Below are 13058 nucleotides of genomic sequence, written 5' to 3'. Positions count from 1 at the left end.
TCAGGTTCGAGGACGCAAACCCGGTTCATGGGTTCAAGCAAATGTTTTTTGCCTTTTGGGTTCGTGGGTTGGGTTAATTCATGTGTGTGTGTGTGCGTGTGTGTGCGTAAATTTAAAGAAATATAAAACCAAGAGAGAATAGATGAGCAAATGAAGTTGTTTTAGGTTTCAAATGTGTTTAGCAAGGGGCGTATTAGGGTTTTTTGATTGAAAAAGGCAAAAAAAAAAAATTAATGTTTAAAAAATTAAAAGTCACTTTATGTGACTTAACCCAACCGGCGAACTTGGGTTCACCCGGGTTCGCGCCTGGGTTCGGCTGAGTCCGACCAAGGTTCACCCCAGGGCCCTTGGGGTGAACCCTTGTCGGACCCGCTGCAAACCCAGCACAAACCAGGACCCATGCAGACCCGGTCCAGGCTAGAGCCTTCAGACAGGCAAACCCGGTATCACAGGAGGAGTTACAGAACATCTTTAGGGCAACCACTTGATTGGATATGAGGGTGGTGGTCATGCACATGAAGCAATTTACTATGTTTAAAGGTTGTCCACTAAGTTGGGGTCGTATGGATTTTCACCATGATTTTTTGGACCCATGGTAATGTTTTATGGTTGTATTTTGAGCTCCCATGGGTCTAAATATTGAGGGTTTGAGTTGGAGATTCCAGTTTTTGAGTTTGCAGGTTGAAGATCAGACTGAGAGGAGCAGACTAAGGCTCAAGAGTTGAAGAATTATTTTCAGAGTTGGTTGATGACTTCCTTGTAGTTCACTCTAGCATATGTATTGATTTTACATGAATTTGCTGATTTGTAATCAGATTTGAGATTATTGTAAGTTGCCTTTAAGGCTGAAAGATTTGTAATTTCAGAACAACATCATTGTACTTTCTTTTCGGATAATCAATAGAAAGTAAAAATCCCGTTTCCTATTTAATCCCCTTGATGTTCCTGAGTTAATTTGTGTTAGGGGTACCCTATATTATGTTTAAGTTAAATCATCTGTGGATTTGCATGTGTGGTTTGAGAGGGAGAGTTTCTCCCTGCATCACCTTGACTCTCTGACTGATATCACAGCAAGCAATGTGCTGTCTATAAGCAGAACCTGGACGAAAATGGCCGTCTTTACAGCCAGATTTTTGTACTCTTTTTGGTAAATTACAACATTCGCTTTTAGTTCATCCAAAAATTTAAAACTACAAATAATAGATGAACCATTTAAGTTAACAAGTCGCATGCAGATTTGCAATGAAGTTAAAAGGTTGTTATTCCTCGCAAAATAAAAGATCAAAAATGCAACCAGATAAATACTTACCTCACAGCTGAACTCAAAAAGAGCTTTAGAAAAATCTGTGGACAACACCAGAAGCCTTCCATCGTGAGTAAAAGATGCAAGAATATTCCCATTTGGCGAAACAGCCATCTTCTGCAAAGGCCCAATGCCAAGTCCTTGTTGCTGAAGACCATCCTCGTCCACAACCAAAACATAATCATTCACTGCAAGAAGCACTTCCACATTCCCAGACATCGTATACTGAGGCTCAATTACTGTCATACACAGTGGAGGCTCCTCGAGATTAGGATCGGCAAGCCTAATTGCCTTTGGACTCTTCAAATCAGGAATACAGAACAGCTGATTTGCATCCGTAAGACAAACCACTCCATTTCCCCAAATAACACACTCCACCACATTCTGCTCCCAACACTCCTTGCCCATACTTATCTGAGGCTGCTGAAGCTCCCCGTGGATGTTATACTGATAGACGGACCCATCTTGCACAATGCAAATCAAAGTTTCCTCATCATTCCATCCCAAGCCAATCAATCTCCCCCCGGGCCGATCCCACACTGTAGAGGCCAAAAGAACTCCAGCAGAATTAAATATCTGTAACTTACGTCTCGCTGACTCAGCATACAGCTGGACTATCTTAGAATCATCCCTTATGACTGCAATAGGCCCTCCAAAACGGGCACAGGCAACCTTGTGTCGAGTTAAATCCATCTTCTGCCAGGACATAGAATAAATTTCTTGTTTTCGGTAATACCGATTGTCTAGAGCTTCCCATTCTGCAGCTACAGCTACTGCCATTATGGTTTTCCAAGATTTGGATGACCTCAGCGGCCAAATTAGATATAAAGCACTCTTTAGAAACTTAATTTACAAATTAACAGATTAATTTCAATAACAAGCGCTGCATTTAAATTCAACATCTCTGATCAATTATCTAAAATTTACTCTAAAATCTCCGGATGTTTGAGGCCATACACAACTAAACCTTCCAATTTGGAAGTTCTACTCCTGCATTAACTTACAAACTTCTCCAAATATCAAACCCTGCATATAAATTTCGTGCCTCTGATCAATGATCTAATTTTTAGTGTAAATTTTCAGCCCGTTTCCCGCATTCAGCAATTTTACAATTTCTGAGCTTCGCCGATTGTAAAATAAACTTGTTGCCCAAAATCCATAAAGCTTTGAATTATAAGAGAATTATATTTTACGTCTGAATTCTTCTACTAGCAGATTTCATTCAGCCTATAAGAAATAAATATCTGTAAGAATATACTCAGAGAAAAAGGACCAAAATTCTAAATTTTAGAAAAGCGCTAAGCTATGGCATTTTGCAGCCAATATGTTTGACAAAATGCTAACAATGAAAAAATAAAAATAAAAGTAAAATTTAACAATACTAATTACCGTACCTTTAGTATGGACATCACTGGAACATCAAAATCGATTGAAAACTCCGTTGAAAACGCAGATTAGGCGGATCAATATAGCAATCGATATTTTGACAAAATTCTGCCAGAAAAGAGGAAGAAAAAAGAAACCGATCCTTTTATTTTTTCCTGTGGGTGTTGAAAATTGCATACTTCGGCATTTTCACGAAGTTGAAAAGAAAAGATGAGAATCGATGATCGTCTCCAGCATTTTCTGATCTGTGCAATATTTCAGTAAGCATAGAATGGATAGTTTATTTTAATTATTTCACTTCCTAAAAAGTTGTCAAAACCTGAACTTTTAAAACTCACCCTAAGGCCATGGAAGGGGCTTCTTAAACCATTCAGTCAGATTATTTTACAAATAGGCGGTTCCCTGAATTTTACATAAGCGAGTCTAATTTGTATTTTAAATTCTGAAAATTTAAGAAGATGACATTGTCTTACCTATAAAATAAAGAGGTGAAAAGGGTTAGGAAAACAGTTATTTTAAAATTTATTAGTGAAAGTTAAAAAATTTAGATGTGATAGGAAGCAAATAACTATTAAGTTGTATTGGTGATTTTAGTCCTATTTAAAAACAAAAAGTGGAAATGTAAGAATTAAAACGGAGAGGTGTTTGTTTTCTTGGATAAGATGTTATTTTATCTTATGACAAATTTTCCCTATCGTATGGGGTCTCTTGCTCCATTAAATGGACTATGAAGCTCCTTCTATTAGACCACTTCCTAAAAGTTTGTAATGGTGAAATTAGCATACTCTTGGCATTTTTCATTTAATTTTGTGGCTCCCTTAATGGAAGTACCTTAACACAATAGCATCTTGGATTAATCTTGACTCATAGCCCAATCTCTATCCATCTTTATTTCACTCCCATTTATACATTATCCCCATACATTTGCTACATGTTCATTCATATCTCATCCTTACTCATATGTATTTCTATATATTTACCTCACTTTGAGATTACCATCTTATCCCTCCATTTTTGAACATCACAAAATCAACCTAGTTCAATCCCTAAAAACACAAGAATGGACCCTAAATTCAAGTTCCAACTCTCTCACTCCCTTTTACTAGTCACTGTGTGTCGGGTTAGCACATGTTTGTGCAATGCATTATTATATCATGGTGTTAAAGACATTCAATGTGCAATTGATTCAAGAAGGAGATCACATGCTAGAATATGCAAAGAAAACATTAAATTGTTAGAACACACTTTGATTTATGAGGGCAATAAAGAACCACATCTACACAATCATATAGGGCATTTGCATGTGTTTTGTGTGTTGTCTTTGGTATTTTGCATTGCCATTAATCTAACCCACGAAAGGGTCTGACCTAGCAGAAGTTATTCACCTATTGAGTTGGCAATCTCCTAAATGGTGTCTCTAGACACCACCTTGAACAATGGCAAAAAAGTTTTAAAGTTTACATTATGGTAGTTGAATATTACATAGCATAGATCAATTCCACATGATAGTCAAAATCAAACTCACAACACTTAGGATCAACCTTTCACCATTTTTGTGCTAGTTTAGATTATGAGATAATCATCAAACTAAGGCTTTTTTTGGAGTTGGTGAATCAATTCAACATGTCATCAATCATTGCTCCTCAGTCATCATTTTTTCAAGTTGAGTACACCTTGTGCTTTCATGTAATTTCTACATATTTGTCACAATTATTTATCCAAGCTCTATTACCTATGTTAATTATTTGTTAATTGATCATTTATTTAATTAACCTAAATAATTTATATAGAAGCATTTATGTTCCTTACTTTGTTAGTGAATCCAACTTATCCTACACTCCCTTGGGTTTTTCCTTCTAAATTAAGATTTTTTTAGATTTAATTGTGTAATTATTTTATCTTATTTTTAAATCTAATTAGGGTGTAAGAGTCCTTTTCTATTCGTGCTTCGTGACTTTTTTTCTAATTGTAACATTGCCTTCATCCACCCTACGCAATCGTGTTTTGCCTCTAGGGTTCAATGTTTAGATATGTATTGTTTTTCTTTTTATATAAATCTTACTTCCCTCACATATTATTTATGCATCTTTAATGGGGTTTGGTCCTTCTACTATATGATCTACTTTTGATTCCCATAAACTTGCCCATAGATTTTTCTTCATTACAACATCTTTCAACATGGATTCTCATGGACCAATATTATTAACCTCTATGCAATCTTCTCTTACAAGTTTTGATGCATTTAAATGATTTTTGATATTTGATCCTATTATCCTTGATTAACTCATGACTGTTGGCAATTGACACTCACTTGATTGGTTTCATTTGTTGTCATTGATGGCAACATGTTCCGGCTTCATTCTTTGGTTTGGTACTTCACCAGCACTGACAGGTATCTTCACCGGTAGGAAGGATTCTATGGGTACCGGCATTGAAGGCCGACATGATTTGCAGATCAGGCAAGGATAATAACCGGCAAACAAGGTATCGGTATAGGAGGCCAACATCATTGGTGAATCCGGCAATTGGAAATTCATTTTGTTATTTATGTATATATGTAATGAGCCAACATGTATAATCATTTTGTATTATCTATGTAAGCCGACATGAGTCATGAGGACTGTAAGGGTATATAGGTCATTTATTAGATCATTTTGATACATGATGATGATGTTGTTAGATTAGATCAGTAATGCGAAGATCATGTATATGAGATCATTTGTGTAAGAGATCAATATTTTGTAATGATATGTAGATGATTTTGGATGCGCTTACAGAGTGAAGGTTATTTCGGTAAGGGTTTAGGGTTTCAGAACTGGAATAGTCAGAGCTTGAACCTGAACTCGATCTGGCATAGCATATGCATTAAATGAGTTGAGTTGCATGTTTCATTATTCAAAGTGACTGTAGTCAGTGAGACTTCTTTGTGTTGAGCAGTGTGCTCTAGGCGATAAGCCTTCCTGCATGTGCAGGTCCCCATATTATGTAATATCTATTGATATGGCTAGTGGATTGATATTGTGGGTCACAAATCCCACCGTGTTTTTTCCTCTTTGAGGTTTTCCACGTATAAACTCTCTATGTTATGGTGTTTATTTGTGTGATTGGTTCATTGATTGCTTTACTTCTTTCAATTATATATGTATCGGTTTACCGGTTGGTGAATGCATGTTATAATAAGGTTAAAACTTAACATTACGATGAAACACTTATTCACCCCCCCCTCTCAATGTTCTTGGATTCCAACAATTGGTATCAGAGCCTTGTGCCTCGGAGGAAGCCTAACAGCTTGAGGGAGATCCTAAATCTGGAATCCATGGAAATGAGTATGGAGAAACAACTTGAGGTAGCACTTGAAGATTATGATGTTGAAAGGATGAAGAACTTGAAGTTACAAGATGAATTGAATTCTACAAAGGAATTCATTCTTATCCTACAGGAGAGGCTATCATCTGTTCAAGCTAGGAGGAAGGAACTTCTGCAAAATCGGGATAATGAAGAGAAAGATACCCTTAAAGAAAAATGTCAGAAGTTGAGTCGAGAGAATGTTGTCATGAGAAATGAAATGCAAGCCCTAACTATACGGATGTCAAAGGAGATTGAAGACTGGAAGATGAATGAAGAAAACCTTGGGAGATCTCTGAAAGACAAATTTGAAGAATGCATCCAGTTGGCTCATGAAAATGATGTGTTGAGAATAGAATTAGTACAATCCCAAAGCAATGAACAAGAACTTGAAAGACAGATGATAATCCTAAGATATGATCTGACCATTGAAAATAAGTACAAGGATAAATTCTAGGTTAGTTCAGCACAGCTTGATGAACTATTGGAAAGCCAAAGGCAGGACGAAGATTCCAAAGGACTTGGATTTGAACAAGGTCAAAGCTCCGGTACTACAAATGAAGATTAGAACAATCGGAACTAGAGGACACAAGTAAGGCAGCTCAATGCTTACAAATTCAATGGTAGATTCTTTGTTTGTAATAAATTTGGTCATATAGCTAGGCAATGTAGAAATAGAGCAAATCAAAACTATAACTCTACTCCCGGTAAATGTTCCAAATGCAATAAGTATTGTCATAAGACAAAAGATTATAGAATGAATGTAAAATGTCATGCATGTGGAAAATTTGGACATATGGCTAATCAGTGCAGGTCAAGCAAATATCTCGGTTATAGCAAAGCAATTGAAAAGAACAATATTACATGTTATGCATGCAACAAGATTGGACACATGGCTAAGTTTTGTAGAAGCAAAAATCCACCAGAATGATGGATCAAATGATAAAGGGAAAAAAAAGATCAATGAAATCTAGCAAGATCATACCAAGAAATGGGTCAGGAAGTCAGATGATCAATCAGCAAATGGGACTACTCCGATTACTCAACCGGCAGAGCAAATTGCTCCTGCACCTACAGGAAGCTCATCCGGTAATTGAGGTAGATGCCTTGGGGGTAGGCAAATTTCATTAAAATATTTTATAAGCCTCGGGAAGGAGATCTGGAAGAAGTTCCATACATTGGAAAAGGTTTATCCAACATGGAGATGTCTAACCGAGATCAGGTATGTTCCATTGAAAGACATTTATATCAATGACGAATTAGGGTTTCTCGAAGGTTAAAAGGTTGAATCCACTTCATTTTTTATCACCTTGCATTCAAAGTGATTAAGAGCGATACAGAGTGAGTCTAAGGTGATTCAGAGCGATCAAAAAATCTTCATCAGCGATTCCACTAGCACACGAAAGAATTCTCTAGGGTTATTCACCGACAATCATTTCTCAGGTATTTATCTCAATCATCTCTCATCATGAAAGTTGGATCATCCTCTGCACCTGCTTTCATTGCAAATCCAACTGTTGTCGAGGTTAAGGATCGTCCCAGGCCAATTTTCAAGCCATGCCCACATATTGCCACCTTGGATGATTCAGTTGGTGCATTTTCGCTTGTTTTAGAAGGAGTTGTTTATGTGGAAGACGTCAAAGCATATATTCATTGCCACATTGAGGATCTGGGTACCAGCGACATCAAGAATATGTACATGAATGAGTTGATAGGTGACTCTGATAAGATCAAACCCAAATATAAGCACATTGAAGATCTAGGGTTTACTGGCATCCTTGATATCCCTAAATTTGAAGATGAGATCATCGGATATGTACTGAGCAGGGTTCATGGAGAGTTTATTTGGTTGGACAAGCCATATAAGATCACAAAGGAGGCCATTAAGGCCATCACCATTTTTCCACAGATTGGTCAGTGTCTGGAGAAAAAGATTTCAAACGATCAAGTTAACAAACTTACAGGCACAACTTCGGATCTGCGATCGATGAGGGTCAACACCATCACTGATCAAGACATCATATTTGGTAGCATGATCATTGGGTATCAAGTAACTCAATCCAATCGTCTCAATTCTATTTCTAGCTCCTGCATATATGCCACACATAAAATTATGAAGGAAAATGAGAAAATAGATCTCTGTGAATGGATGAAAGATGAGCTGATCATTAACCTTGGAAATATTAAAGGAGAGAAAAAGGGGGTATTCCGGTATGGGAATCTCATTGTCAGATTAATGTTATTTTTCCTTAATGAAACTCCCAGTTTCGGAAAGGCAGTGGGCATTTGATATCCCGGTAGACAAACAATTGAAGCAATCCATTGCTAGCTTGGGAAGCCTGCGAGATTATAAGGTTTGGGGTTATTTCAAGGAATTTCAAAAAGCAATGAAATCCAGAGAGAGGGTTCCCAAACACATTGTTGACAAATACTCAACTGAGATCTGCTTTATGGTCAAAAAGGATGAAACCTTAATGGAAGCAGTTAAACCTCGGAAGATATGGATAGAGGAGATGGGGTATGAGGTTGATGATGTGATTCTAGATGCTTATGCTAAAATGTTGATTGATGCTCCAATTGATGAGGCTGAAAAGTCTTTTGGTATTGCAAATCAAAAGAAGCAAGAGGTTCAAACTGAATTCAAACAGAAGAAGAGGGAGAAATAGCAAGGTAAGGCCAACAAATTTGTTGAAAAAGTATCCCAAGACATCAAGGCCTTAATGGAAGTTGTTCCAGCAAAAGGAAGGAAGAGGAAAGAGCCTGAAATCTTCATTGAGCCTAATTCATCAGACTCTAGAATCGAAGATGGCACTCCTCTAGCATTTAAGAGGGTATTGAGAAAGAAAGGTGAGGAACCTAAGGAGGAGGCAAGGAAGCAACCGGTAAGAAAGGTCACAATCAAGGTACTGGTCAGCAAACCTGCAAAGAAAAGAGCTTCAAAGGAAACACCTCTTACACCTTCTACACCATCTGGTACTAGCAAAAGAAAGAAGAAGGAAGACATAGATCTTGCTATTGTAACTGGTAATGTATCTATAATCCCTCCTAAGACTTGTGCAGAACTGATAGATGAAATCACCAAGGATGGAATTTTGAAAAATATACAATACTATTATGGACATTTAGATGATGATGAGCAGAAAGAAATCGAGGAAGCAGTCTTGTTACACCTAGATATATTTAAGAAGGCTTTGTTAGAAATTGAAAAGCAAATACCAACACAACTGTATAATAATCTAGATGCTAGGAGATTATCCGCTATAGAGGAGGACCAGCACATAAAAGTTCAAGAGTGATGTTGATGAGAATGCTTCAAGGCCTAAATATGCTACTTTGGATGCTCAATATAATGTTATGGACCATAAATTCAAGAGTCTAATTAGATTGTCTTGGTAGACTCTATTTTAACCAATGTTCATTAAGAGACCTTTGCAAAGAAACTATGAAAGAAACATGTATAGATATATCAAGCCAAATCTTAATGGACAAGATTTTTTGTAGGCAAAAAATATATTCCTTGAGATTAGAAGAGGTTGCATGAATTACATACCACATGGAAACATTCAATATGTCAGTGGATCAGTTGGTATTAGTTAGTGTAAAAATGAATGAGGGGATATTTTCTTTGTTCTTTGCATGATTCGTGGGATTCTCTTGTCATGGCTAGTGGGAGTATTGTTATCTTACAGGTTGAATATTTTATAGGTTATTTATTATAAAGAGATGAGAATGAAGGTATCCGTTAGTGCCAAGAAGGCCCTAATTTTTTATGGAAGGCCTAAGGAAAAAGGCAAGAAAGATTGAAAATTATGGTAAATCCAAGTCTAAGGGGAGCTCCAAATCTCCTAGAAAGTCTAAAGTTGTTACTTGGCTCAGGTTCATCCTTTCATATGACGTCTAAAGAGATTGGTTTTTTTTAATGCAAAAAATTTGATGGAGGTAAGGTGTATTTGGGTGATTATTGTCATTTAAATATTATTTTCCATGGATTCCCGCATGAGTAGTGGAGTTGGCTTGGGTTGTGGGTTTGCTCCCCATTGGACTCGGGTTCGACTCCAAGGCTCAGTTTTTCTCGATGCACATGGCTTGCGGGCGGTTGCACACATCCCTAGATGACTAGTCTCACCTCAACTTGCCCCTTCTTGACCCCAACTTGGCAGTAAGTCCAAGGTCAAGCGGGTTGGGCACTAGGTTGGGTTGTAGGGATACCTCTAGAGGAAAAAAATAAATAAAAAAAATTCATGGTAAAGTTAGAGTTAGGTTTCTTAATGGTTGAATAAAAAGTGTTAATGGTGTGTTGCATATCCCCAGGTTAGCACAACATTTGTTATACATGATCAAACTAATAGATGTGAGAATTTCGGTAGTATTTTCTAATGCAATATGCAATATGGGGGTATGTGCAGGATCATTATGGACCAAAAAGTGGCGATATGAAAAAAATTGCCTTCTCCACTCACCCAAAAATGCGAAAAAATTGTGTTGACTTTTTGCTTGGCTTGGATGTCAATACATCTAGCTATGACAAAAGCCCAAGCAAATCAGATATTGGATATTAATGAAATATTATATTAATAAAATATATATTATTTAATATATTATATAATTTATATAATAATATTATATATTCAATTAATATATTATATATTCAATTAATAATGGGTCATTACCCACTCCCAAGGTGAATAATTCAATCCAAGGGAATGGGGATGAATTCAATGGAAGGATAAAAGGTGAAATTATTCTTTCCTCGAAAACTAACTACCTACTTTTCTTTCTTATTTTTAAGAATAGACTGACCATAGATTTATCCAGAGAGGTTTATCATTGTCAATATTTTATTCTTTTTCGTATTGGATGGACTTCTCGGGTAACTTAGCATTGGATATTGATTGATTGCAATCTTCTCAGAGAATAGATGGACGAGAAACCTTTCTCAAAGAGAATGGAGAGATCACATAACGAAGGACAGGGCTAGTGATGAGCACTATCAAGTGTTAAAAACAAAAAACAAAAAGACGAAATGAGAATAATAATCATTATGTCACTTAATGAAAAATATTTGGAGCCCAGATGGAACAATTCTATCATTTGCTGACAACAAGCACGGTTGATCCTTTTTACCTGATTGATGCCACATTCACATTCTCATATTTTTATACATGATGGAATTCCTGATCTTGAGGAAGGATCTATTTGATGAACTCATTGGCCGATGATCAGGTGGGGACAGATACTTCCAAACTTGGGCAAGAAGGATATGGGAAGTGTAACTCAACCCAAAGGGGGACTCACTCATTGGTATACTATTACTTATGCATATTCAATAGTATTCATTTCCATTGAAGAGGAAATAGTAATGCTCAGAAGCAAAGAGGTTGGTTACCTCCCTTATTACTTGATTAACAGATTCATAGTCGAGACCTACTCCTAAGCTGGATTTCTTTCCTTTACTTCTTGTCGGGCAATGACAAGAAGAAGGTCCTGCTATGTTTTCATTCAATCCCGAGTAAGATCATATGAAAGAAAAGAGATATACCATGATGCTTATTGCTTAAATAGAGATAGATTACCCTACTGGCTGAACTCTTATTTACATCAATTCATTCTCGAAGACATAGGCATGCCCATTATTATTTAATATATAATATATAATATATTATAATATATATATTATATTATTATATATCATATAATATACAATATATTATATATAATATATAAGATGTCGAAAAACTGTATAGGTATTGGATATTCGATTTGGATTGGATATCCGATCCCTGTGGGTATTTTTATACCCACTGGGACAACCCGTGGGTCATTTTTAACCCATAGGCTGTGCAAACTATCAAAATCCAATATCGGATTTAACTTGATATTCGATTCTAAGGTGTTTTTTTGTGAATTCTTCACAAAAGGTGTGATTTTATTCTGATTTTGTTGTTCTTTTATCAATTTTTTTGCATGTTTTTATTTATTTTTCATTTTTTTATATAGAAATTGGGTTTTTTCATTTGAAATACACTGTTCTTTGAAATTTGTTGATTAAATTCAAATTTTGAACTTCAATCAAGTAAAATGGGGGATAACAATGACAATTTTGAATAGCCACAACCACCAAACCCTTCATTACCAAACCCCCCCTCAATTCAAGATTTAATTGGTCAAAATTTGAACCAATTGAAGGGCATTGTGAATATTTATAGTAGAATTCCTTGTCTAGCCCTAATGTTAGCTCCACTTAATGCCATAATAAATAATGTAGAAACTGTCACCGCGAAGCACAATTCTGCTCTTTTGTGGTGAGATTCCATGAGGAATAGATATGCAGATGGCCTGACCTATGACTAGGTCTAGGAGCTTAAGATATTCAAAGCTGATATTGCCACATTGTTTATCAATCCCCGCACTAGACAACCTATAGATGTGAAAAAATAAAACTTTCCATCAAATGGTGTCAAAGTGATGATATTGTAAAAAACTTTTGGGATCGTTGGTGGATGGTTTTTGATAGACAACCCAACAACAATCTTGATGTCCCATTTTATTTTATCAAAAAATTGTATGCTGAGTTTGTTTTGGGCAAGCATGTCAACTACTTTGAAGATAGAACTGGGGGATTTTGAGTATTATAGAGCCCATATGTTGCCCCTCCTCCCGTTGATCCCCCACCTCCAGTACATCATCCATATATTATTGTCGAGGCAGCATCACAAACTATATTGGTTATTCACTTTTTGAGTAGCCTTTTGTTTTCTCAGGTTGGGGCACTATCTCAACCTTTTGATGATGCTAGCGGTGGATCCGGTGGCACTGACACATCCTCTTCATCACCACATTTATGTGTTGCATACTTGTGTTATGTGCAATCAAGTATGCTTAGGTCCTATTGGAGAGTCTGTTGATCATCTCGCAGACACTACTGATTACGAGGTGCATGATATGCCCGATGCACTATATGTGATGATAGGGACTGGAGCATACCCTAGGGAGTCCTCACATGCTAGAGGCGAGGAGATACCTT

At 36.6% G+C, this 13058-nt stretch overlaps 1 protein-coding gene across 1 annotated transcript in view; it reads right to left on the bottom strand.

The window, feature by feature from the left end:
* The window catches only part of LOC131057144 (protein VACUOLELESS1), a 51612-nt gene extending 48464 nt beyond the window's left edge, over positions 1-3148 (bottom strand). Inside the window, exons 1-3 of the mRNA XM_059221368.1 lie at positions 3028-3148; positions 2698-2934; positions 1310-2530 (exon numbers count right to left, since the gene is read on the bottom strand). Coding sequence (XP_059077351.1) covers positions 1310-2083 — 774 coding nt within the window. The 5' untranslated portion in view covers positions 2084-2530; positions 2698-2934; positions 3028-3148. The remainder of the gene's footprint in view (positions 1-1309; positions 2531-2697; positions 2935-3027) is intronic.
* Between the last annotated feature and the right edge of the window lie 9910 nt (positions 3149-13058).

This window comes from Cryptomeria japonica, chromosome 1 (assembly GCF_030272615.1).
Source record: "Cryptomeria japonica chromosome 1, Sugi_1.0, whole genome shotgun sequence".
NCBI classification, from domain to species: Eukaryota; Viridiplantae; Streptophyta; class Pinopsida; order Cupressales; family Cupressaceae; genus Cryptomeria; species Cryptomeria japonica.
The sequence above is the reverse complement of the archived record's forward strand: the minus strand, read 5'-3'. Positions and strand labels throughout refer to the sequence as shown.